At 43.0% G+C, this 25,488-nt stretch overlaps 1 protein-coding gene across 3 annotated transcripts in view; it reads left to right on the forward strand.

Annotated features, from left to right (window-relative positions):
- RUNX2 (RUNX family transcription factor 2) overlaps positions 1 to 25,488 on the forward strand; it is a 155,942-nt gene that overhangs the window by 43,584 nt on the left and 86,870 nt on the right. For 2 of the 3 annotated variants that reach the window (XM_084513416.1, XM_084513418.1), the window contains exons 4-5: positions 8,915 to 9,088; positions 18,788 to 18,949. In XM_084513416.1, coding sequence (XP_084369542.1) covers positions 8,915 to 9,088; positions 18,788 to 18,949 — 336 coding nt within the window. The remainder of the gene's footprint in view (positions 1 to 8,914; positions 9,089 to 18,787; positions 18,950 to 25,488) is intronic. The other variant, XM_084513417.1, reaches the window with a different exon arrangement.

Genomic DNA, 25,488 nt, shown 5'->3' on the forward strand with positions numbered 1-25,488 from the left:
ATCATGTTACCCTGGCGAGCGTGGATTGAAATGGCATCTTTTTTATTTTTAACCATGTTTTCAGGTTTCTTTAGCCATCTGAGTTTTATTAGTAGGGTTATTTTAGAAATATCCCACTTTAATCAAGTTTAAACAATCTGCCTAAAACCTGCTGTATGGATATAAACACAGTAGTCTTCTAATGCAGCAAAACAATCTGTTGAAAGATACAGTACAAACACACACACATCCATCTATTATTGCTTAACTGTTGTTTCTTCCATGCCTGAATTCCCATTGTAACCGCAGCGCTCTGTCTGCAGTACGCTCTCGGTTTTGGGGGTTTAAAACAAAACCAAAGCCCCGAAATGCACCTTACTGATGTCTGGAGAGCAGGGAGTTGCAGGGCAGCACAGCATCGGAGAGCTCTGAGGCTAGATTTAAACTAAGCATCTTAAATCTGTTTTAATGGTTGTGTTTACATCGCCCCCTTTTCGTTCTTTTCAAGTAATCAGGTTTCGCAAGCATTAAGAAAACCAACCCCTCCTGCCAGCTGGAGGGAGGCCAGCTCAAGATTTTTTTTTTCTCTCGCCCCCCACCCCCTTCAGTTGCTATGATCTTTACTGCTGTTTGCTGCAGCAAGCAGAAGTTGGCGGGCTCTTTTTGGGATGACTACCTCTGGGGGGGGGGCGGGAAATGTCTTCCTATTCCTTAATGATATTGCTGGGTTAGCATGAGGATGGTAAAGTTGGGATGAGCAGCTCTTGCACTTTTGCAGTACGGCCCTTGCTCTCTGCCTTCCCCCCTTCTGGTAAAAAAAAAAGAAAAAGGAGGGAGGAGAAGGGGGAGAGTGTAACAGATACCAGCATGTAAAGGGAATTAAGGCAGGGACTGAGACTTGCGTGACAGTCTCTGTTTATATGAGTTGTCTTTAATGTCTCTGAGCAGTGATGCCAGCAGTGTTTAGCTGGTTTCCTGGCACATGTGAACACAGATTCCTTTATGTTCCTGAACGATGGATAAAGTTGAAGGTAGAGCCTTGTGGTGTGAGGAGCTCTCACCTGCTCTCTCCCCAGCCAACCAATTTGTGATGATGTTCAATGAGATGTTGCTTAGCTGTGCAGAACGAGCTTCAGGATACAAGTCAAAATTCAAAAACTTGAAAAGAGAGAGAAAAGAAAAAAAGAAACTCAGGGGACTCCCATGGTGAGGAGAGACCTTGCTGCTTTGTTGAGTGAGTTAGAGAGCTGAGGGGTGGCACAGCAGAGGGGCAGAAGTGGACCTGGCATCACCGGGGTGAGCTGAGATGCTGGGGAGAACCAGAGCAAGAGCAGACACTCAAGCACCTTACTGCTCTTCTTGTCCTTGTCCTCAAAGTGCCTCTCCATTTTCATTCATCAAATCTTCCAGTTTTGCTCTGTTCACACAGCTTTCCCTGTGTGAGCTTCCCGGCCACCTCAGTCCCTGCCACATGTCCCTTGTGTGTCCTGGGAGCAGCCTGGGGCTCTTGGAGCCCTGCTCCTGCCTCCTTGCATAGAGATTTTTTGGGAGCAAGAGGCTACTTTGCAGCTGTTGCAAATTGCTGAAAAACCCTGACCTCTGGGTCTGTCTTTCAGCTGGATATGTGCTTTTCACAGACCCCAGATGAATTTTAAAAAGCATTGATCACACTTTATATTCCCAAAGGCTTTTCAAGGATTGAGTTAGGCTTATTCCCATGGGCACTCAGGGGCACGGAGTACGTACCCATGGGATAATTTCCCCTCACCCTTCCTGCCCCTTCCTCCCTTTAACCTGCTGGAAGCTCTTAATTCATTCCAGACTAGGGGGGCAGCCTGCAAGTTGAGCTTTAGCTCCCAATAAGTCAATGGGGAGATCACCATTGACACCAGAGATGCTCCCAGGGCTTAACCTCAACATGGGAAAAACTAACGTTCAAACTTACCCCTGCCTCGGCTCACCTTGGCTTTGAGCCATAGCTCCTGGAAGGTCTTAGCGTAACTGATTCCCCTGGGAGCTGGATCTGGCCCTTTTGGAGCCATACCAGCAATCCTCACAGACCTTTGGGAGAGCAGGGGTCAGGGCAAGAAGTTCAGTGGGATTTTGCCAATGGGCTGCATTAGATCAGTTGAGCAGGATCGGAGCCCATCCACAGCATATGTTCTTGTTTGCTACTTATTTTCATTTCTCGGCAATAGTTTCAGGTCCAGGCCTTGCCTGCTTTGGGTAGAAAATATGTCTTTTTTTGAGAACAAAAAGAGATGGGGTCGTGTTTTCTGCCTGCGCCTGTGTGACTCCTGTTGACACTAATAGGGCTCTGTGTACAGCTGGGAGAATAAACTCTCTAGTCTAATGCAAACCAGTGCCCTCAGCTATTTAAAAAACAAACATATTTTTTTTCCTCTATTGAGTGAATTAAATGCAGTTACTGCACCTATGTAGATCCTTGTTATATGAATTATAAGAACCTTTCCTATGCACAGCCTATGGGCTAATTATGTAATTATGTCTCTTGGGTAGATTATATTTTTCTTCTCATAATTGTGTCTTTACCCAAGAGACTGGAAGGGTTCCAAGCTTTTCCCTTTCGTGGGTAAAAATTGTTTGGCTCCCTTGCATTTTGTTTTTCTTTTTCATGAACTTTGGGTTGTGTGTGTTTGGTAGGAGTGGGCCAGGGGATGGCAAAGGGAAGCCAGCCTGGGGAGGATGGGTTCGTCACAAGTGGGACTCTTGTGACTTGCTTCACACGTTTTTGCTTGCGAAGAGCTGATGTGAGTCTTCTGGGCTTTTGCTGATTGATGGCTCTCTTATTTTTACCTCCAGAGCGTAGACTGACAGCACTTTGGAGTGCTATCTTGCAGAAATGATGTATTGTCTGAAATTTGTAACAGAACAATGAACGTCTTTGCTTCATGCTGAATATGCAGCATTATTCAGTCCCTGTGCAACAGCTGCTAAGAAGCCTTAGGTTCAGGTCTGAACTCTTACCATAGCTTAAATGTGACTTCAGCTTTACAAGCCTGTAGCTGAATTCACAATCAATATCTTCCAGTTACATCAGATCCATAGGATCAAATGGGATGAAATGCAGGAACATGTCCAAAGAGAATTTAAGTAAAAAATGTGATGAAATTCATAGGACATGTAACCTTTTTTTTTGAGATGTTAATTTGTCTTCTACAGTGTGTACACAGAATTATGTCACTACTGTATTAACATTAAAAGATGGAGTGTCACTAAGATGCCTCTATTTATAAAGTTAGTAGGAAAATATATACACATTCTTTAGATTTCTAAAGAGCTTTACCTTTAGTGAACAGTGGGAATAATCAAAACTTGAGCTCTTGGGCTTAGATGTCCTTCTTCTGAAGTCAGGGAAAGCTTGGTCTGTATAGGCTGTAATTTATAGGTTGTAATCTAGGTGATTCTTATTTGTGTTACCCCTTAGCCTTAAAGCAAGTCCCTTTTCCATTGCAGTTTTCTTCTCTTTCAATCTCAACACTCAACCCAGAGCCACTGCTGTGTAGAAAGCCTTGGTTACTCGCCTCAGCATTCATAGGGTTTTTATTTAATTTACTCTTGCAAGATGTAGACCTCCATGGAGTGACACCCCAAATTTCCCCTGGGTCCTGCTGGTGCTGAGCACACTCACAACATAGAACACCAACAGTGGTGCTATTTTGTGTCTGACCGTCATCCTAGCAAATGTGTCCCCAGCAGGAGATGGCCCAACTTTTTGCTTTTGTGACCTTTCTGCATCCCTCGGAATTTTTTACAAGAGACACCTGACTCCCATACAACTTTTTGTTTTTGCTACAGCAGAAGTGAAAAAGATAGAAATGGGTGATGACCGAAAATAGCTATTCCACTTGAGAGTGATAAAAACATCTGTTGACAATCTGGTAACCAGATCTCTTTGGTACCAGAAGGAAAGAAAAACAAAACAAAACTAAACAAAAAAGCAACAAAAAAACCCTACCACCATCAACAAAAACAAAAATATGGTGGGTGGTGTACATGGTACAAAGAAAGGGTGTCCCTGAATGTCAGCATCTGGCTAGGCCACGTGTAGCATAATCTGATTAGTTTTCAGTTCCACACCCACAAGCTGAAAGATAAAAACGCACACCCCTCCTCCCCGAGGAGGGAAAGATCTTCAAGCATCAACACCACATTTACATTCTGCAAGTCAGCCTCTTCCACAGCCCGATTTACATCTTGACTTCTCCTGCGGTGCGGTGGAAGCTCAGGGCTGAGGGACGAGCTCGCATCCCCTTCCAGTTACCACATCCAGCCGACTCGCGATTGCATTGCTTTGATCTGGAAGACGTTCCTTCATTTCATTTAAACTGGAATGATTAATTTGGAGATGAAGCTTTCTTACATCTCCTGCCACGGCTGGAGTGTGGTAACCAAACAGAGCAGCTCCCAGGTGCTATTTTGGCACGCTCTGAGGCTGTCGGGGCCCATCGGGCCAAGGTGGTGGGTGAAGGCCCCAGCTGGCTGGCTGAGGCTTGCACCGACTTTTTTGCACCCCCTTAGTGCTATTTGCCAGGTCGGTTCATACAGAACGGCCAAAATTGGCGCTAGGAAGATTAATGGCAATGCTTTCTGTCTCCAGAAACTGATATTCATATTGGTGTTTGTTTTGAACGTGGTGGAGAGAGATTTGGGTATTGCTCGGCACACATTTTGTGCTATGACAACAGACAAGCCAGAACTGTCTGTATAGCTTTTGTCTATTAACTCCACACTATTCTCATTTCTTTTCCACTTTCTTTCCTGTGACCCACTCTATTTCAGTGGCTGTTGGGTCTCATCCTTATCTGGTGTCACTTCATGTGACAGCCTCAGTCTTTTTGATTGCATTTCCTATCAAAGGCTGCCTGTGTCCCTAATTATTTTGTCCTCTCTCAGTAAGCCCAAGCCTACCACAAAATCTTCTTTGTAACGGAGTAACCGACACTAAATGCAGTGTTGCTGGCAGGACCATCCTAGGCGCCGAGTCCTGGCATTGGGATAGCTGCAACATTAGTTTATCCTATCCTCTGTGTAGCCTCATACTGCTTTTTAATGTAATCACTGCTGCAGCAGATCACAGATTCTCACTAAGCTATCCACACTTACTACCCTAATCTTTTTTCCTGAAATAAAATTATGCCTCATGACTGAGACCAAGGAATACAGCTTTTCTTAGCGCACTCCCCTGGGATGAGGAATTTCTCTGTCAACGGGCACATATATCAATGAGAGATGAAAAGCAGCTTGTGGAATGAGTTTTAAACATGTATCGCATATTTCATTGCTGCTGCTTATGTGCTACTTAGAAGGCCTTTTTACCAGTATTTCAGCCCATGCTTCATGGCTGTTCTGTACTTAATAGGATATTATTTTTTCTTTCACAGAAATCAGGGCAAAAGAACTATTTAAGTTTCCTACATTTCTTTGCAAGCACCTCCTGAATATGAACTTTTTTTGTTGAGTTTCCTACTTATTTTCAATGTGGGCATATCAGCTTTTATGAAAGCACAGTAACCCATAGCATACAAAGTTGTAGTGTAATATCATTTTACTGGGGCATTTCGCTTGGGGGAATGTGGCTCTTTGCGGGTCTCTTTGTAACAACATGACTCTGTGTTACAGCCCTAAATTTTAAGTGACCAGAAGAGGAAGGCAAGTCTGTCTTTGGCCCCTTGCTGGTTTCTGGGGACTTGCAGTTCCATTGATGCCTGGGGTCTTCCAGATGTGCACAGATCTCTTTTCCCTACTTTTTTTTTGGGGGGGAGGGGATGGTGGTGATGACAACACTTAAATCCACACATCTCTCAATTATTTCAGTTCAAACAGATGTGGGAATCTTTCTTATTCTTCCCCACCCCCATGCCTACATTGAAGCGTGCTGCTATCCTGTTGAATTTTGTCTTTCAGTGATAGACCCAATTCATGTAAATAATACACATAGTTAAACACAATATCTGTTCTAGAAAAGCTATGGGCAAAACGAGTGTGATGGAAACAAAGCTGGTGGTTGCTGGGTATGGGTTGATGCAGGAGTGCTGCCCTATATAGTGATTGTTCAGTAAGTGTGTAGAAGACAGTCAAATAGTTTGTGCACTGGTTTGTTAGGAAAACATTTTATAATTCTTTAGCAAAAAAGACCCTGTATAAACATGGGGCAGGATTTTTCTATCAAAATTCAAAATCAAATTCACTTTGGGGATAGATTCATTCCCAGGTAAAGTCAGCCTTATTGCATAAAGTCAGAGATAGGCTAATAGCGTTTACCTTATTTTGGACCCTCTTGAAATTGCTGAAATGCAATTAGGAATGAATTAAAGAGAAAAGGGGAGGGGAAAGGGATTCTTCGGGAAAAAAAAAAATAAAAAAATAAAAAAATCAGACTAGAAAATGTGACTGGCAAATGGAAAGCCAAAAACAGAAAAAATGTGGAAAAAAAAAAAAATGCAGGAGAAATCCCAAGAGAGTACTGACTGTGTGTGTGAAAGTTATTTCTTTAGATTTAGCAGCACCCAGCTTGTACAACTTGTAATTTGCATAGATGGAAGAGATAATGCTGAAGACTACCAGGCTAGATGTTATCCTATTAATTAAGCTGCCATTATAGAGTTGTTACAAGCCCACCAGAAATCATTCCCCATTTGAAGTGATCGATACCTCTTAAAGAAAGGAGTCACCTGTGTTAGCTGGTAGTTCTCTAGGTCTCTGACATACAGCAGCTCCTTCTCTTTAATGAGAGAGCTCCCACCTACCCCGTGTTTTTATATTGAGTCATCATGGGGGAGAAAAATCATACTTCAAAGCACAGAATAATGGGTCAACTAATTAATTTTTTAAAATTACTAGAAAAGTTTCTCCAAAATTAAATTCCATTCAGTTTCTTCTCATCTCCCGACCTGAATCCTTCAGTTTTCTCAGAATCCCAGAATGGCTGATGTTGGGAGGGACCTCTGGGTCCATCTGGTCCAATCCCCCTGCTCAAGCAAGGACACCCAGGGCAGGTTGCCCCGGACCTTGTCCAGGCAGCTTTTGAGTATCTCCAAGGAGGGAGACTCTACAATCTAGAACACTGATTTCTCTAAATCTAGTTAAAAGCTAGCTATTACAGAAATCACTTTGCCTTCAGTCATATTTGAGCATCATGGTCCCAGTTAGATGATGTGAACTCATGTACATCAGTTCTGTAGTGACAGACACCATTAAATTGCATTTTATAAAGAGTGATGGTCTGATAGTTAGATCCCGGGGCTCCATGGCCTCATTTAATACAGTTAAATTAAGGAGTGCCAGAGCTGGCTCTGTGGCCCTAAGACTGATGGGGCAATCTGACCGTGTCTGCAAAGCTGAACTCTCATAGCCTCCTAGCATAGGGCTGCATTCACACTGCTGAGGGGTAATCCAGTTTATCTCAAACCACTGGAGATCACCTGGAATGTTTCAACCCCAGATCATACCAGGGACCCTTCTTAATGTTAAAAGCATAAAAATATCCTACCCAGTTATTGCCTGTGATGATACCCCAGCTCTCTTTACAAGGATGGAGGCAGCTGTGCAATCTGGGGGTCTGGGTTCCCATTTCAGCTCTGCCAGGGGCTTTTCGTGTGACCTTAGTTGTTAATTTAGGGTAAGATTAATTCCATTTAATGTTGACTAATGGTGAGGGTGTCTAATTAAACTAGTCATGTGGGCTCCCTCTCTGATCAGAGAAGGAAGAGAAAGCAAATTCAGTAGGTGAATCATCCTGTTTTAAGACTGGTGTCAGAGACAAATGAGTTGAATTGCCCTCTGGAAGTAGCTATTTCTTTCCATTAACTCTAGAGGAAGTCTACATTAGAAGAGTTTAGACTAGATGCCTGATTTATGAATGGCTAAAGTTAAGTAAAATTAGTCCTGACCTTAATCTCTCTGTGTGCCTGTTTCTCCATATGTTGAACGATAGAAATAACACCTTCTGTGCCTCACATCCAAAGCTACCATTGTGCGACAAGCATCTATAATTACTTTGAAAAGTAATTAAACTTCGGGGCAAAAATACAACAATTAGAGAAGTAAAACCTTTACTCTTGAAACATCTAAATGACAATATGAAGAGTACCAACCTGCCAGCTGGTGCATCCTGTTGCTCTTGTAATTTTTCCCCTCTACATTTTGACAACTGAGCACCCATAAAAGACTTTTCCAAGTGCAGTCCTATGACACAGAGGCAGTGAACATCCTTTTGGAGAGAAGTAGGAGCATAGAGGAAGGCTGACCATGCAAGGGCAGTGTAGGACCCAGTCCTTGCCAGAAGCTTTGATAGTATTCCTTGTGATACTGCCCTTCTCAAATGACTATTTTCTGTTTGGAAAAGCTCCCAAGTTACGGAGGAATGGAAGCTTATAACTAACCATGACAGAGTTAAATAAAAAGAGAGAAAAAGTTGGGAAGATGAAAAACATGCATTTTCTTAGCAAAAATCCACAACAACATATAAACCAGGCATGGAATAATTGTCCCACTGTTAACTTCTACTTACATGTGAGGCTTGCTCTTGGAAAAAAAAAGTTTTGCCCCATTAACTATCAGTATAGCTAAAAAAGGCAAAAAAAAAAAAGAAAAAGAAAAGAAAAAAAAAAAAAAGACCTTGTGTGGGTGTCCATAAGTGCTTATTTTGATCCAAATTACAACATGTTACGTATCTGTATGGGCACAGTTGTTCTAGTTAAGGCTTTCACCAGCACAACCATGTCCAAAACACAACCCCCCCACCGATGTTGCTGTGTTATTGGGGGTAGCTGTGATATGGGGTAGCTGTGATACCTACAAAGTCCATTAATCTAATAACAGGTCCTTAGAGGCCTTTTCTATTTTTTATTTGGTATGTTAAATTACTAAATCTTGTTATTAACGCTTTTATTTTATGATTTACTGTTTCCAGGGCACAGACAGAAGCTTGATGACTCTAAACCTAGTTTGTTCTCTGAACGCCTCAGTGATTTAGGGCGCATTCCTCATCCCAGTATGAGAGTAGGGGTCCCGACCCAGAGCCCACGGCCCTCTCTGAACTCTGCACCAAGTCCTTTTAATCCACAAGGACAGAGTCAGATTACAGGTAAGAGACAGAACCATAGGTTTGACTTGCACAGGCAATGGTAGTAATTGCTTATGGATGGATATTTGTGTCTCAACTGTAGAAAAAGAGGCTGTTACATAGTGAGAGATGTGTTCCAGGCAAAGCTAGGTGGGAATAGTTTTCTTCTATAGCATTTGAAGTTGAAAATGTCTTTTTTTTTATATATGTATCTTTTTGCCATAGGTCCAAAAATAGTCAATCTGGGTAAATCGAGTAGGAATCTAGTGAAATTCTGTCATGTTGCTCTGCCTTTATCTCTGTTATGTGCAATAGGACATATTAGTGCATTATTAGAATGAACATTTTTATTCAGCCTTTTTATTTTGCACTGGTGTTGAGTGAAGCAGCCAGAACTCAATGGTCTTTCTGTCAGAACAATAACACAGTCTTCTCATGTGACAGTTTCGTTCTAGCACTGGTGCTGACCAATGTTACAATAAACGAACTGGGCTAGAGAGAAATCTCCAAAGGTTGCTTATGAGGGCTATATGCAACATTTATGATTGCATGCTGAGAGACAGATTTCAATGTGTTGAGAGAAATCATAAAATACCACATGTCACAGATTATAAGGCTGAAATAAGATGTTTAACTGCAGCTATGCCAGAAGTTTGCAACAAAACTGTATAGCCTACAAAATAAACTGATTTTGTCATATTTTATTCTTTTTTTTCCTAAATGCAGAGCTGTCTATATTTTTCAAAAGAGTTTCAAAGCAACCTCTATCTAATTTCGGACATTTCTGCACTCACAACTTCTGCTGATGCATTCATGTCTGTCTGGGATGTGAAGAGGTGTTGGCCCTGACCAATTCACTTACTAGAACTGTTGGAGAACTTAACTTAGGTGCAAGTTTGTCAAAAAAACTCGACTCAATGTACTAGACTGGTTTAAAACTCAGTTTTGCTGCTATAGTTGTGTCTAACACCCGGAGTCCTTTGCCAATGTAATACACCAGTATTCCTTTACTGGTAAAGCACTCCTAGTGTAGACATAGTCTTTGAGTCAACCTAGGAAGATTTCTGGTTTCATGTTTCAAGTGGTTTTGACATGATACCAGCTGAAACTTAGTGGTTTTAACAAAGTGTTGTGGCTTTCTTCTTCTTTCTTTTTCTTCTTTTTAAAGTTCAACTGGTTTATTAATTCATAGTAAGGAAGAGAAGTAAGTGGGTTAATTTGAACCCAAAGCACTCATAGAATTGAAACAAAAAAATTGTTCCCATGAGCTGTGACAAGTACTCCCAGATCTAGAAGTCTACCTTTAACTCGTATGACATGTTTACAATATATTAAATATGTTGCTAGCACTCATTGCACAGTACCTGCTGCCCACAAGCATTTTTTTTGGGCCGGGTTTAGCATTTTATTAGTTGGACGTGTGAAGTCAGGACTCTTGTGCACATCATTTTCTGGGTAAGAACTGCCAGACTGAAGCCCAATATTTTTTCTAACCTACTGCCTTCTGTCTGACAGTATCTGGGGACATGACAGTCCCCCAAAAAACAGAGGGAAAATCTGGGGCTATAATCAGTTTCTCTTTTCCTTCCTTGTGCCCCCATAGTTTACCTATTGTGCAACAGTATATCTAAGAATGAAGGAGGGGGAAATTCTTCCTGACCCCATCTGGTGATCAGCTTATGCCCCGAAGCACGAGAACTGAGATCCCCTTGTAATTTTCTTCCTCACTAAGTGTAACCTCATATGCTGTTCTCATTCACATAAATGCCTCCTGTAGAAAATGTTCTGCTGGGTTTGATTAATAGAGTACTTCTCTGCCTCGTTATGAATCAGCAGCAGCATTCACAGATCTGAGAGGTGAAAACTTCAGATGAGGCTTAAATAAGCCTGGCAACAGACAAAGCTGTGTGGTGTTCCCTATCTGCTCTGCAGTTTGAAGACTCAGCGGTTCAAAGCCAGGAGCTCTGGTCCAGCTGAGGCTTCATCCAGACAGGGAAGTGGTGGTGGTAGGGCAGAGGGGGAAGTGAGCTGAACCAAGAAAGGCAGGCTGACTTTCCCAGCTATTACGGATTATATGCTTTTCTTGACAGCTAAACTCATAGTCATGGGATACTTTAGAACCCCAAAGTGCTCTCATTTCCCCCAGAGCAAAGAGGACTCCACTGCATAATAAAGTTTTTAATGAATAAGGGTCTCTATTGTGATCCAGTACAGTATTTGCCATTCCCCATTCTTATCTCCTCCTCAGTTTAGAAAAGCCAAATAGCCAGCCCTCAAAGGCTACTTGTTAGCTTTCTGGTAGCCCTCCCATTTAATAAGGCGATTAGTGTGAGCATGTTGCATCGGTGTGAATTCTGTGAATTGCACTGTCTTCCCCACAAGGCTCTTTTTGTGCTCTTCAGGATGTTGATTGTAATCTGTAAAGCTCTACGTGCTTTGATGTTCCACCAAAGTGCTGGGATGCTTCTGCGGACAGTCCCTCTGAGTTCTTCTGGGATGAATGGATGCTCGTTGCCACACAAGTTGTGCCAATGGGAGGCAAAGTGGATGCCTCAGACCAGGCACCTCTTTGATCAGGTGCTAGCTGACCATGGGAAATTGCTAAACATATGCTTGCTTGGTGTGGTAATAAGGCATGAGCTGTTTGTGCTGTCCATCTCCACCGGTTTCCTTGTTGTGGTGTGATCTTCAGCAAGAAGTACCCACCGGCTTCTCAGCGTGGTCACTGGGCTGGTGTAGTTTGAGTATGTGTTAAAACGAGTGCAGACGCTTGTCCAAAATACAATGACATTTTATTACCTTTATGGGAATTAATCAAACATTCCTTTAGAAATACCTTTGTTTCTTAATCTTTTTACCTAGCAATTTAGGGGAAATAATTAATTCTTAATAACTTTAACAGTAAATAGTGCATTCCTATGACAGAGTCCATATTATTACCAGTAAGCCCATAAACTGGTTTTGTTTCGTTCCACTTGAGGTCTTGCATAGCTATTGCATGATTAAACAGAAATAATATTTAAAGCCTGGCAGGCCCACACCTGAGTATGAAAGAACTCAGCACTTTGGGGTTCACTCTTATATTTCTTTTTTCTGTCTGGGTTGTGTTTATTTTGCTAGAGTATCAGAGTACAGGTTTCACAAATCACAGCACAGTCCTGAACCTACCACAGGAGCAGGCTGCAGCAGTACAAGGCACAGAGTTGCCCTTATTCAACATGGCATTTTAACTAGGATTCTGCAAAAGCAACCTTGAAGGGTCATTAAAAAACAAATCGTCCAATAAGCAGATGCCTTTGCTGAGGCAATGCAGATTCAATTTGAACCCTGCTTGCTGCCCGTAAATCAGGAATCCTGTCTGTTCACATTTGGATATTGGTATATTTGCCTTTTTATTCTTTTCCCTTTCCCTAATGGCACTTGAACAACTTGCTAGCGGGTCAGGTTACAGTCCCATTCAGACACTGGCTTGTTGCATCAGTGGTTCAGTATGAAATGAGGAAAACTGTTGTTTTTCTAAAATGCAACCGGTGAGGTTTAGCTTCTGTCAAGGCGAATGGCAGGAATGTGGCCAGCGCCAGTGCTGGGATCCCAGCGCAGGGCTGCAGGGGCTGCGAAGTGGGAGTTAAGTGAGGTTTCATGCTCCATCACCACTGTGGCACCGACTGATCTATAGGCAATCTGTGACTTTCAGCACTGAAAGTACAGCACTCAGAAAGCAGGTCCTATGATTTCTTTTTACTTTTTTTATTTCCCCCTCTCCCACACTCTTCAGTGATGCTGCGCTTCCAGTTCTGATCATTTATCTCATTTTAAGGGTTGTAGAAAGTAGATTTAAAGAATTCTGAGCTGTCAGGTGGGGACAGGTCCTGACTCTGATGGGAAGACTGTGGGCAGACAGTGCCTTCGGCTCCCCAGATGGAAGATGAGAATGGTACCAAATGGTACCAGCCCTTAATTCTCCTCTTCAGGGCTTGTGGGGCAATGGGCTGGATGTTGCCCTTTTGCAAACACAGGGAGGTGTCAGAAAGCTTCTCACATCACAGCATCATCATGGGGTGTGAATATGAAGCCATCAAGCAAATGCTTCAAAGACCAGAATGGGGGGGGGGGGGGGAAAGTCCCGTAGTGAAGCAGACACTACGCAGCTTCTGAGAAGTCTTTGTTTACTGAGGATGATTTACCCTTGTAGAAGACTCATAGGTAACTTAAAGCCGTCATCGATAGTTTCAAGAGATCTTCACGTGGTCTTTTTCAGGTTGATTCATACTACCAGTGTCTGTTATCTGAGACCATCGGCTGCAGGACAGGTTTGAAACTGAAACCAGGTGGCTGTTACTAGACTGGCGCTATGTGAGTGCCCTCCCATGGGTTGCATGTGTCTTACCTGGGACCAGCAGCACGCTGAAGCATCCATCAGTCTGTAGCTGGTGCACACCAGCCTGCTGAGTGCACCAGGCAAAGTACATGCTTGCTTGGAAAAGAGCCTTGAGAAACACCCGAGTAATAGGTTTACCGGGTGAATTGTGCCTTCAGTCCACTGTAATGTAGAATAAAAGCTACAAGAGTCAGCGTGTAAGGTGGAGGAGCTGGGATTTCTTCTGCCATTAACACCAGGGTGGCGGCAGTCTGCTCTGTTTTATGCAAATTGATTGCATCCTTGGGGCGACTGGCTGGTTGCCACTGTGAACCTCCATTTGGTAACTTTGTGTCACTTGTATTAAAGTATTTTAAAGTATTCTTTTTTTTTATTTAACCTTTTTTTTTTTTTCCTTCCCTTTACAATTCAGTTGTCCTACTGACAATACTTGTTCAGTTTTGTTTTTTTTTTTTTCCCCTTTAGAAATGTGACTCTTGGGAGGAGGGAGGAGAAATGGTTTGAGAGGTTCTTGAGGCCAAAATCTGGTCTCAATTACACCAGTGTCCATTGGGGTGTAACACCGCTGGATTGGACTTCATTGATTGAACTGGGCAATCCAGATCAAGCCCTGGGCTTTTAAATATGCCTAAGAAATAGTCAGAGAAGAGGAGGAGGTTGCATTTTTTGTTGTTGTTTTGCTGGGGTTGGGCTTACAACAATAGCGTGTTTACTCATGCAGAAAGTCATCTTGGCTTCGTTAAGATCATAACCAAAGATATTTGCTCTAAGTGTTTACCAAAGATAGCTCCAGACAGCTTGTTTTTTAGCATCGACAGTAGCACTAATACGGTCGGCAGCCACCAGTGCTAGAGCTGATGACTGGATTTAAATAAGTGTTTTTGCAAAGTGCATGCACATATGTGACATTTGGGTTTTATAGACTGTATGCTGAGGAGCTGTGAGCCTATGAGCATGCTCTGAGTACTGCAGCTCAGCTTGGGAAATGGAAAATTGATCTCTTTCTATAGTAAATCTGTGTGTTTCATAATTACTGCCAAAGCAAGAGAAAAACTACTTCCTCAGGGCTATTTATAGGCTTTTTCTTCTCTTTTTTGACACTTTTCCATGGAAGGAAGAGAAGTTACATTGCTAGAGAGCTGATGTCCTCGGTGGGAGAACTGGGTCACGGGGGGTTGTTCAGTCTCTAGTTTTAGGTTTATATAATCCACCCAATTTCAGGCTGATTTTTCAAAACTCTCCTTGTCCTCTAAGCTTATGCAGTCAATCGCAGACAGCAAAGAACAAGAACTGAGCAAACCTTCCGCTGACTGTCCATGTGGCAGCAAAACCCAGAGACAAAATAATCTTCACTGCTCATGATTTCCTGCTTCATCGAGGTTTACCTGGCACCACAATCAGGAAGAAGCTGCTTGTCTATTAGCTCAGACCTCGCCCTGCTGACTTGTTTCAGCCGATCTGCACCCAGGGCTTCTTCGCGTACGCAAAATGCTCCGTTGCGAGCGAGTATTATGAAAGCTGCACTTTTCTTCACACCCACACAGGCGTAACAAAAATGTTTACAGAAGGAGGACTGCTCTTAGCAATCACTCCTAAATTTTCAAGTGCAAAGTCAAATTCAGCGCGGCCTGCCTCCCCCTTTGCTGCTGTTTAACACTCTGCCAGCCCTTCTCCAGGCTTCCAGGGCTGGAAGCTGGGTGGGCTTTCTCCCGAGCTGTTCAGTGTACTTTTGTGTTCGCATTTTCCCTTATTTTCTAGGGATTCCTTTCAGCAGGATTTGATGTTTTCTCTGCCACGGAGCTCAGGGGTTTCTCAGATGTTCTAGGCTTTTAGCGATTGGAAAGAGGTGCTTTGCCTGCCAGAGCACGTGCTGCTTCACGCGACAGCCCAAAGCCTCTGGCCTGCAGACCCGGGAGCTGCCTGATAGCCTGGCAAACACACACAAGCCCTCCAGTCGGTTCCATCGGGAAGATTTGTCCCGCATGTAGGAGGCCAAGGAAAACCTCTCGCAAATCTGCTCGTACTTTCTTCCTCACTAGTGTGTGCCAAGTGGCCGCGCCACCCCTTCAGTGCTGCAGCAAGGAGGTGACCTTGCCCAGGATCTTTTTGTGTTTCCTTTTGGTATCCCCTTAGATTTTCCTCATAAGTGGAAGTTCTGGAAGCAGGCACCTCCAAGGAACATGCGTGGCAGTCTCCTTCCTCCCAGGCTTGGTTTCATGGGGTAGGAAACCAGAAGCGAGGTTGGGCCCATGGGTGAATCCTCTGCTGCAGCAGCACTGCAGGGAACATCCTTTCACCATATCAAACGGTGCCGTGTGTGACTGCCTTTGGGGTGGCCTTTCACTCTGCATTTCACTGAATTTTACTCCAGGGGGGTGGCAGTGCAAATGAGGGCAAAAAAGTGTTTCGCTGCTCTCTCCTCACATGTCCTTACAAACCGTGTCTGTTATCGATGAGTGGAGGCTGGTTTTAGGGTATTTACTCCAGGATCTGGTAAAACTCGTATCTTCAGTTCCGCTTTCCCAACAGGCCAAAGATAGTGCTTGATGCCACAGGGCAAAATTCCCCACCTTAGCCATGACCTTGGCCCTGCCTCAGTGTGGAGAAATCATATTTACCCTCCAGCCTCATGTTCTCTGGCCTTTTCCTCAGTCAGTGAGCTCTGAGGCATCTTCTGATTTTCAATTCGGTTGAAAATTTTCCTTGGTATTATTTTTTATTCCATAAGAAGACATGATATCATTTCCCTGGAGCTAAGTTTCTTGCACTCTAGTTTCAGAGGGGCTCAGGTTCACACCTGAACATCTGGATTGAAAGCTTCTAGCCAAGATAAGCACCCCATTTTGTGAATGAGGTACTCGGTGCCAGCACCGTAAAGAAACAACCAACTAAATATGTAAGACAGTTAGGGAATAATTTATCATTATTATACTGAAATTTAGGTAGAAGTTGCATCACAGGGAGGCTGGGTGAATTACCTGAGTCCAACAGGAGATCGGTGTAAGGGCTATAAGTGGTTAAGTGTCTTCACTAACAGTTTATTCTCTTTCTTCCCTTTCTCTAAAATACTTTGCAGTTCAAAATCTCACAGTTTGGGATTCACGAGGGTTTTAAATCAAGTATAAATTAAAAAAAAAAAAAAGAAATCTGATAATGTGCTGCAGTGGGGATGACCTGTAGAAGAAGTGTGCAAATTAAGCTAAACGTCCTAAGAATCTATGAAATGCTTTTGGGTCAACAGAAGGTCCGTCCAGCCCCATGTTCTGCCTCTGACAGTGCCATAGGAGATGATGTTTCAAAAGACCACATAAGTCTGTTCACTTTTTGCTCTTTATCCTTCTTGTTACTCACAAAGGCATTGATGCTTGTTGAATTAAGGATGTTAGGTGGAAAACCAAATCTAGTGTGGGTGTGCAAAGCAGGGAGGGTGCCAGGGTCACCCAAGGTCTTCTCACACCGTGACAACCCCACAAGAAGTGGCATGAACCTCCAGGAGGCAGCTCCTTTCCTGATGTTTTCCCCATCTTAGTCCAAAATCCTGTGAAAACATCCTCTGCTGTGATTTTGCTCAATCCTTACCTGCTATACAGTTTCCTTCTAGCACCAGAGCTGACCTGAAATCAAAACTTTAAGGGTTTCTGCTCTGGATTCAGAAATAGAAATTGAAAAGCTTGAAGGAGCTTGGATTTGAGATTGTGCTCCTGACACATCATTAATTTTAAGATTGTTTTCCCAGCAAGTGTAGGCTTTCCGTTCCCAGTTGAAGATCATTTACCATTGACTGAATGGTGAATTATAGTAGTGGAATGAGGCAGAGAAATATGTCGATATCAGATATAACAACGAGCAGTCAGTCAGATTTGAACCTGTGCCAATCTATACAACCCTAGCCTTGAAATTGTTAAAACAAAGAAGTTCATTACATTTAATGATCAAGTGTCCTTCAGATTTCTGAGGAGTTTATATTAACCATTTGTATTACTCAGCTCTACTATAAATGGCAAACTCAGGGAAAATCCTCTTAAAATTAAATTGGAAAGTCTTTTTTTTTTTTTTTTCCCTAATCTATACAGTTATTTTGCTTCAAGGAAGTATCTGCTTTCCAGACATCTCTTCAAACAAATAATGACTGAAAGAAAAAATAAACAAGGAATAGCTGAAACTACAAGGTTTTGCTGTGTGGAAGAGCAGGGAAAGGAGTTAAAAAAAAAAAAAAAGGAGTTGAATTTCCTGAAAAAGTGCCTTTGCTTGTGCCATGTGGCTATCACATTTCTGTCTACAAAGCAGGGCCTTAGGACAGTGCTCTGATATTGCAGGTTCTCCAAACTGAGTAGACATGATGTGCTTCACTGAAAATATTGGGGAGAATTTGGAGGGATGTGCTAGAGTTTCCACGAACCAGTTCAGAAATAGATTTCTGTTTATCAGGGATTGCCCAAAAACACTTTGGGGTTGCAAATGCTTTGTTTTTATCAATATAAAGAAATAAAACTAATCATTAATTGATGAGGAATTTGGTGATATCTTTATCACTAGATATTAAGTGAGAACAAATGGTTTGGGAATCCCAACACCAGTGGGTAAAATTATCCCTCCCCCTTTCTCACTTGGTGCAATCCACCAGAGAGTTTCAGCAAAAAATAAACTGTATTTATCCTTAAAATAATTTCCTCCATAGTGAGTAGTAACAAATATGTGAAAAGGCATCATTAGCTTCTGATAGTTATCCCAAACCATTTGGGTTCATATTGTTCTAATTGAAGTGGCTGTAGGTAATTGGGCCAATATCCAAATATGACATTTTTGGACAGATGCTAATAAGATTAATGACATTTTCCTTCTTGGAGAGCATTTTCAGCACTAAAAACACTTCTGTGTAATGTTTGAACTGGATAACAGCTTGACAGACGTGCCAAGTGCTGACTTTGGAGTCTTCTTGCCTATAAAGTCCACTTCCTCAGTCAGCTCAGCTGCAGCATGCCTTGTGTCTCTCATTTACTGTCAGTTTATCTGTCTGCATCCCTGAGGACTGGGGAGTGCTGGGCTCTTTTAGACCTGGACAAGAGATATCAGGAGTTTACAGAACAGCTGCTAGATCTTTCTCAAATTCTGCTCACTGCTCCATTCATTTCCCCAGAAAAATTTTACGGGGAGGGAGAAGCACAGAGCAAATCTTAAAGTTGCTGAGTCTAGAGGAGCAAGTTGTGCTTCACTGCGTTCTCATTCCTTGTAGCACTGATGTGTGTGTGTTCAGTAATCTCATTTCTTTCAATTATTTCAACTGTTGGTGCCCTAAAATTTCTCTTCCTTGTTTTTTAATTGCTCTTTCTCTTGTTTTCCAGACCCCAGGCAGGCACAGTCATCCCCGCCGTGGTCCTACGACCAGTCTTACCCATCCTACTTGAGCCAGATGACTTCACCGTCCATTCACTCCACAACTCCCCTGTCCTCCACTCGAGGCACAGGACTTCCAGCCATCACCGATGTGCCCAGACGCCTCTCAGGTAAAGACCGTGTTTCTCCTAAAACAATTATGCAGATAGGTACAGGACTGGCAGAAGCTGCCTAAATGGCTGCAGACAAACCCTAATAGGTTGGGGGTCAAAGTCCCTTTCTTTTTCGAGTGGAAGAGCTGCTGTGTTGCTCGGTGCATGTATCATTTGATTGTCACTAGGTTCATTTCAGATCTGAATATTTTTTTTACTGTGAATATTGTGAACCTGGTTCTATGATAAAATTCTTTTTAACCCCCCACAAGAGGATGTTTGCTTTCGTGTTTTGACATAATTGTGATATTCTTTTTTTTTGGTGTCTTCAGTGTTGTGTGTGATGTTAGATAGAGGCCTTTATTTCTTCAATAGTTAAGGCTAAGGTTCATTCTCCCTTGTTTTAATCCAGTAACTCAAGAAAGCCTATTTCCTTAGTTAATGAGTACTTAAGATGCCTATCAGAAACTAGCTGAGTCACTTTAGGGTAAAGATTGGACAAATTGTGCTTTGGAATGATGCAGGAGAGAGGAAATATGTTTAGGAATATAGACAAGACAGCAGCTAAGAACTGAGACTTTTTTTTTTATCAAACAAATGTACATTTACATACAGTGCAATTCATCTGTAGTGGTCTCAGTGATAAAACCATCTGTGTGAATTAATCTGATTGCCCCAAAGTAAGATAGAGCCTGTCATGGCACACAGTCACCTTCTGTAGCTTGCCAAAAATGAGGAACCTTAGGCGAGGGTGGCTCAGTATGAAAATTCCAACCTTGCAAGTGTAGAAATATTAGCAGCGTATGCCAAAAAGCATGTGTAATGTAAAGAAAGCCTTTATGATTCATTAATGAACACCAAAGAATCAGTCTTATTACATCTATTTTTTCCATGTTTGCAAGATATTATTATAATCTCGGATTCTGCTGCCATACACCTGTTTGACTTGCAGCCAGGTGAATTTCTTGCTGTCGTGTTTTCCCCTTCCACCAAGCTCGTAGTGCTGGAAATGTTGATCACTCCACTGAGCTGCATCACTGACAAGCTGAACTTCAGCCAGCAGGCATGTAGGATTTGATTAGTTTAGACTCCTTGATTTCTTTCATCTTGGAAGAGGGAAGCTTTGTTTCTCAAACAAACAGCTGCAAAAGCCTCTGTGGTCCTAGCACGCTCTGCATTTTCAGAGATGCCAAACGTCTCCATGTGGGCCAAGGGTTGTGGGGTAGTGGAGCAGGTTCCTGTGGGTTCTCCATGCAATGCGCTGACTTGGTTTAGAAAACTAGATTGGCTTGATGCTGAGGAAATGCTTTGTTTGGCCCGAAACAAGTTCCCTTTGAGTCGGAGTCTCCTGATGGCCTGTGTTGTTGAATCAGTTATTTTTGCAATTGTGCCTCCGGCAATACCTCCAGGAGAGGCTCGGCTGGGACCGTGGCAGCTGCACCGCGCGTACTTGCCCTGCAGCCCTTGCTTGTCTGTGTGTATTCAGACATGAGTGCTTGGCATGTGGGCACAGGCAGAATGACTAAACGACCTGGCTGTGTACATTATGTGGCCGTGGCCTGAACTTTTCTGTTGTACTCCACAGTCGGTTGCCATCGCTCTTCTTGCCATTCATATTCTGGGGGCTCGACCAACATCTCCATGCGGCTCTCACCTTCTCCCAGCATGGTGATCTTGCTTCCAATTAGATTCAGAATTGAAAAAAGGGGCTTTGATCTTCCACACAAGTGCCAGAGGTTGTCTGCAGTGTTTGCTGACGTTCAGAATTATAGAACAGCATTCCTGGGTGAGCCCTGGCTCTCAGGCATCAAGGAGATGTGTTGCAGCCCCTATTGCAAACACTGCAGTTCTTCTCCAGGATTTCTGCCTAGGAGAAAATTTCCATGTACTGCCTCAGGACAGGAGGGCAGGATCTGGTCCCTTTTGTGTATAAAGTAGAGAGAAATGCAGGTTTAGAGGTGCCCATTACAGCAACCAGTTTATCCTTCACGTTCTGAGAGAAAGGAGCCTCTACTCAGTTACTTAACACATCTTTCAGAAGAGAACAGAGCTTTGATGAGGAAAAATAACTAGTAAAGGACTCTAAAAATATTAAAAAACTTCAGGCATCCTCAGTGCATAAGGGAGGAATTAGTGTTTTACAAGGCCTTGAATAAAAACAAACTTTGCTTCCCAAGACGGTGGCAGAAATCTGATTATCAAGGTTGTTAAAATTATACAAGGTAATTTTAATGAATGCCATATTTACTGCCTGTTGCTTAACATCATGCAGGAGGAAAAATGGGTAAAACTTCCCCCTTAGGCCTTGGATGTCACACCTACAGGCACAAGACTTCCTACCTGCCCCAGCTTCACATCACTCAGCCTTTCTACGAGCCACTGTGGCTTTGCCTAGACCACTGCTTAGGCTGTGCTCACCCAGGTGTTGAAAACATGCCACCTAAAAAAGCAAAGTGGTTTATAACCCAGTGGGTCTTGCTTGTATGGTCAGTGGCAGCCCTCAAGAGCTATTTTTGAAGGTACTGCCACAACTGGAAACACATCCATCCCTTGACCAAAACACCTGTGTTCCTCCCCATCCTGGGATGGGTGCCTCTCTCGGTGATGAGGACACCTCTGTTTCAACCACAGTTGTGGTCATTGTGTTGAGCATCAAAATCGGTTTGGGGCCATGGGAAGCGAGCTGACAGGGGATTGCCAACCCATTCATACATTTCTCCGTCCCATGGGAGAGGGGAAAAGGGCAGCAGGCTGCAATCCCGAGGCGTTATTTGGGCAGGCTGGTGTAATGTGGCTGAACGGGTTGTGCCAGTGTCTAGACGCATACCTGCTGGCTTTGCACAGCTGAAATGTCTGCTTGCATGCTGCAGGCACGTGCAAATGAGCGCTCATGGCAGCGTAGGTGTGAAACTTCAAATATTCATCTTCTATTCTGCAAATGGGGACCAGTGCTGTATCTGCAACTAATTAATGATATTTCACACATCTCGGGGCAGTATTCAACAGCAACAGCTGAAAAGCAGAAAAAAAAGAAAACAAAGACTAGCCGGAAAAACTCAAGCAACCTTTGGGCTGATGATCTCTCCGGTATATAAGTCTCATGTTCATATCAAGAATAAATAAAAAATAAACCCACGAGGCCATACAGTTGACTTACCTTATTGCATCAACTCAATTATAAAAAGAACAGGATTCCCTGTATTTTATTAAAATACCTGTCTGCCTAGAGTTCCCCAAAAGACAATGAAAGTTGGTGGCCTAGCAGATTAATATTCTTAATTAAATAATATTGTAGTGGAAACCATGGGAATATGTGAACATGGTCATTTTAGAGAGAGTTTTGCCTGGGGGATGTAGTCTTATTGCATGATTCATAGTGAAGGCACTCAGTTTTTGTGTCCTATGCATAACCAAACTGTATGTGGGATGGGGAGCATAAGTGTCTATTATGTAATTAATGTATATGATTCATATAAATACACATCAGAGCCATTTTACATAAAGTTTTGGGACTGATCCAGCAAGTCTTTGGCACATGCAAGGTTCAGAGCAAGGAGTACAGGTTGCGTTGCTCCTGCAGTCACAAGAGGGTTGTTGTGCAGTGGTTGAAGGAGGTACAAGTTTCCTCTGTTTAGATGCCCATAGGGTACCTGAGACAGTCACCCTGAGCTTCCTTTCGAGTCAGTGGGGACAAAGCAGCTCAATTCACTTGACCAGTCTGCAGATAGCTCTACTGGTCCCTGGTGGTGCCTTGCAGGAGCATGTTTCTGTCCGTGGCTCTGAAGTGAGTCTAGGTGAGCAGCTCAGGCACAGGCACGTCTGATCTGATAGTCCGCATTTGGTGAGGTGAATCCCAAAGCAGTGGTTTATCTGTCCAATAAACATGCCCATGTCACAGCACTGTTACGCTGTCCTGGTTTAACCCAGCTGGGGTCTGCCTTACCTTGGCGCCTCTCAGGATTTGAGCTTGAATTGTTTTGTTGAGAATATTCCTGAGAAGGGAGGCAGGGAGACTTCTATACTAGTTCTGCTCATGCTTCTGCCTAAATGCAAAATCTTGCTTTTTTTTTCTCCACCTTTGAGAGACACATAGAGGCTCAATGTCTTCAGCTGCTGGAGGACTTGCTCAGTAACATTAATACACCCAGTGCTGGCTGTGAAGGAGCCTATTCTAAGCAACAGCATTTGAAAAATTCCTATATTACAAAAGAAAGATAAAAGTGATGCTAGATAGTAGTACAAATCACCAGAGCTTCCTTTTCCAGCCCCAGGGTGACCGCCTTCGCAGACAGCTGTGTTCGTGTAGCTGGGACACGTTGCTGTGAACGGCGCAAACTGGGGATGGTGGCTTTGTGCCTCCATGCCCTTCCCATGCACTGGAGTCCTCGCAGTATGCTGGGTGAACTTTTCTATCTTTACGTTTACCATGTCATTGAACTGGGATATGCCAAGACAGGTGAGGACACACTGGGCTCAGCCTGTGAGCAGAAGAAGTCTGCAGACCCAGTCCCCTGAAGTAAAATGGCCATAAAGGAATCTCTTTACTGATACATTTAATGGTGGCAGAGCCTGGGCTGCTTAATTGTTAGCGGGGTTGGTTCAGAGAAGGGTTGGCCAGAATGCTACCAAACAGGTCCTGCCTTGGAAATGAGCACAGTCCTGAACCTATTCCTGATGGGCAGCTTGTAGGCAGCTACCCTGTTGTGGAAGCTAAAAGGATTTAGTATTACAGCTCTGGCCAGACCGTACAGGCTGGATCTAGAGCCAGAGAATGGCTCCTGCCTTGGGCTGTTTGCTAGCTTCAGTGTAGCCAAACTTTCCCATCAATTCGTCTCACTCTGCGGATATCACAGCATCATTTTGGACCATCCTGGACCTTAATCTGATATTAAATTTAAGGAATGTTCCAGTTCTCCCAGCTCATTGAGGGCTGGCAAGTATAAACTTGAAGAAAGGGAAGTCGTCTGTCTTCCTCCAGGGAGCTCAAAAAACTTTACAACCACTAACTGAATAAAAACTGTGGTCCTATGAAGTAGCTACTCCTGAATCCCTTAATTCCTACTAACTTCATTAGATGTACTCAGCACATTTTGGGACTGGAGCCTTCATAAAGAAAAGACATTAGAGCTGTCTTCACAATACAATTCTCTTTCTCCCTAAGTGCACTGGGGAGCAGAGAAATAGTTAATCCCGTAGCCATTGCCAGCAAGGCGTTTGTGTTAGCAGCTCCTGAAATGAATGGGCAGTTCACGCTTCAGCAATATTGTCTCAGGCTCTTGGCAAACCCAAGAAGCCAGCTCCATTTCTGGTGTGCTCACTCCACTGTGATGTTTTTCTTGGTGACTATAACAATTTTCACTCTGTCTTTTTTTTTTTTTTTTTTTTTTTTTTTTTAATGGAAGCAGAGAGACTCAAGGTTGTCTCTGTCTCCATTTCTCCCAGCTCCTTTTCCATGCTTCCACTGCGAGGTAAAACCGAATTAAGGCTAAGCAAGAACTCAGGAGAGCTGGGGAGGTTCTGTTCTTTTCAGAAACAACCCGCTCATTTTGCTACCCTACCTCAACTTGTAGCTTCTCTTCTTCTTCTTTATTTCTTTAATTTTTTCAGCGGTACTGTTTATTTTGTTTACCGCAGCTTTTCCATTTTTAGTCTCCTGCCCACTTGGTGCCACCTGGGAATCTCAGCACCTTGGCACTCGTCTGTGGGGTTTCAGTAGCAGCGTCTCTCCCAGGTGGAATCTCTCATTGGAGCGGTTGTCCAGAAGATATGTTGCATGATCCCTACCTCAAGGATGAGGGCCAAATTCTTCTCGTGTGGGTGGCCTCAAATTAGGCACCTATACCCACATTTAGGTGGTAAAACAAGTGGGCTGATTTTCAGACGGTTGAGTATTATAATGTGTGTCTTTAAGCCCTTTTCATTTACTTAAAACTGCTGTCGGGAGAGGAAATAAACAGGAAAAATGAAGGCAGAGGGAGAGAGTTTTATTCCTGAAATAAGGGATTTTAAAAATACCAAAAAGAAACAAGTGGAATGTTTTTAAATGGAATAAATTTGTTGCTGATACAGGCAGGAAATAGCACACTCAAATATATGTGGATGTATAGATATATTTTTATCTGAGCTTTTTTTTTTTTCTTTTTTTGCAATGTGTTTTATATTTAGGACACATATCAAGATTTGCATCTGTTTCCAGAACTTGCTGCTAACAGTTAGTAATGATGCCAAAACATACTTTAGTTCCAGCTTGAGACCAAATGATATTCAGGGCTTTTTTTTATTACTAATTTAGGGTCTGATATTAATTAAGGAAATTTTCCATAAGTGCCAGGCCTTTTCTGAAGAACTCATTAAAATTATATTAACTTAAACCGGAATCACAGTCTGAGCATGTTGTGTAATGATTATTCTTACTGACTCTGCTGGGTTTTGTAAACAGAATGCTAATTGTTAATGGAGCAATCGGGTGCTTGATTCCAGACATTCAAAGGCCCAGATCCTGACTCATTACCTATAGGTGTACTCCCAATAGGGTCAATAAACTCTTAGTAGAAGGC

This window comes from Aythya ferina (genome assembly GCF_964211825.1).
Source record: "Aythya ferina genome assembly, chromosome: 3".
Taxonomy (NCBI): Eukaryota; Metazoa; Chordata; class Aves; order Anseriformes; family Anatidae; genus Aythya; species Aythya ferina.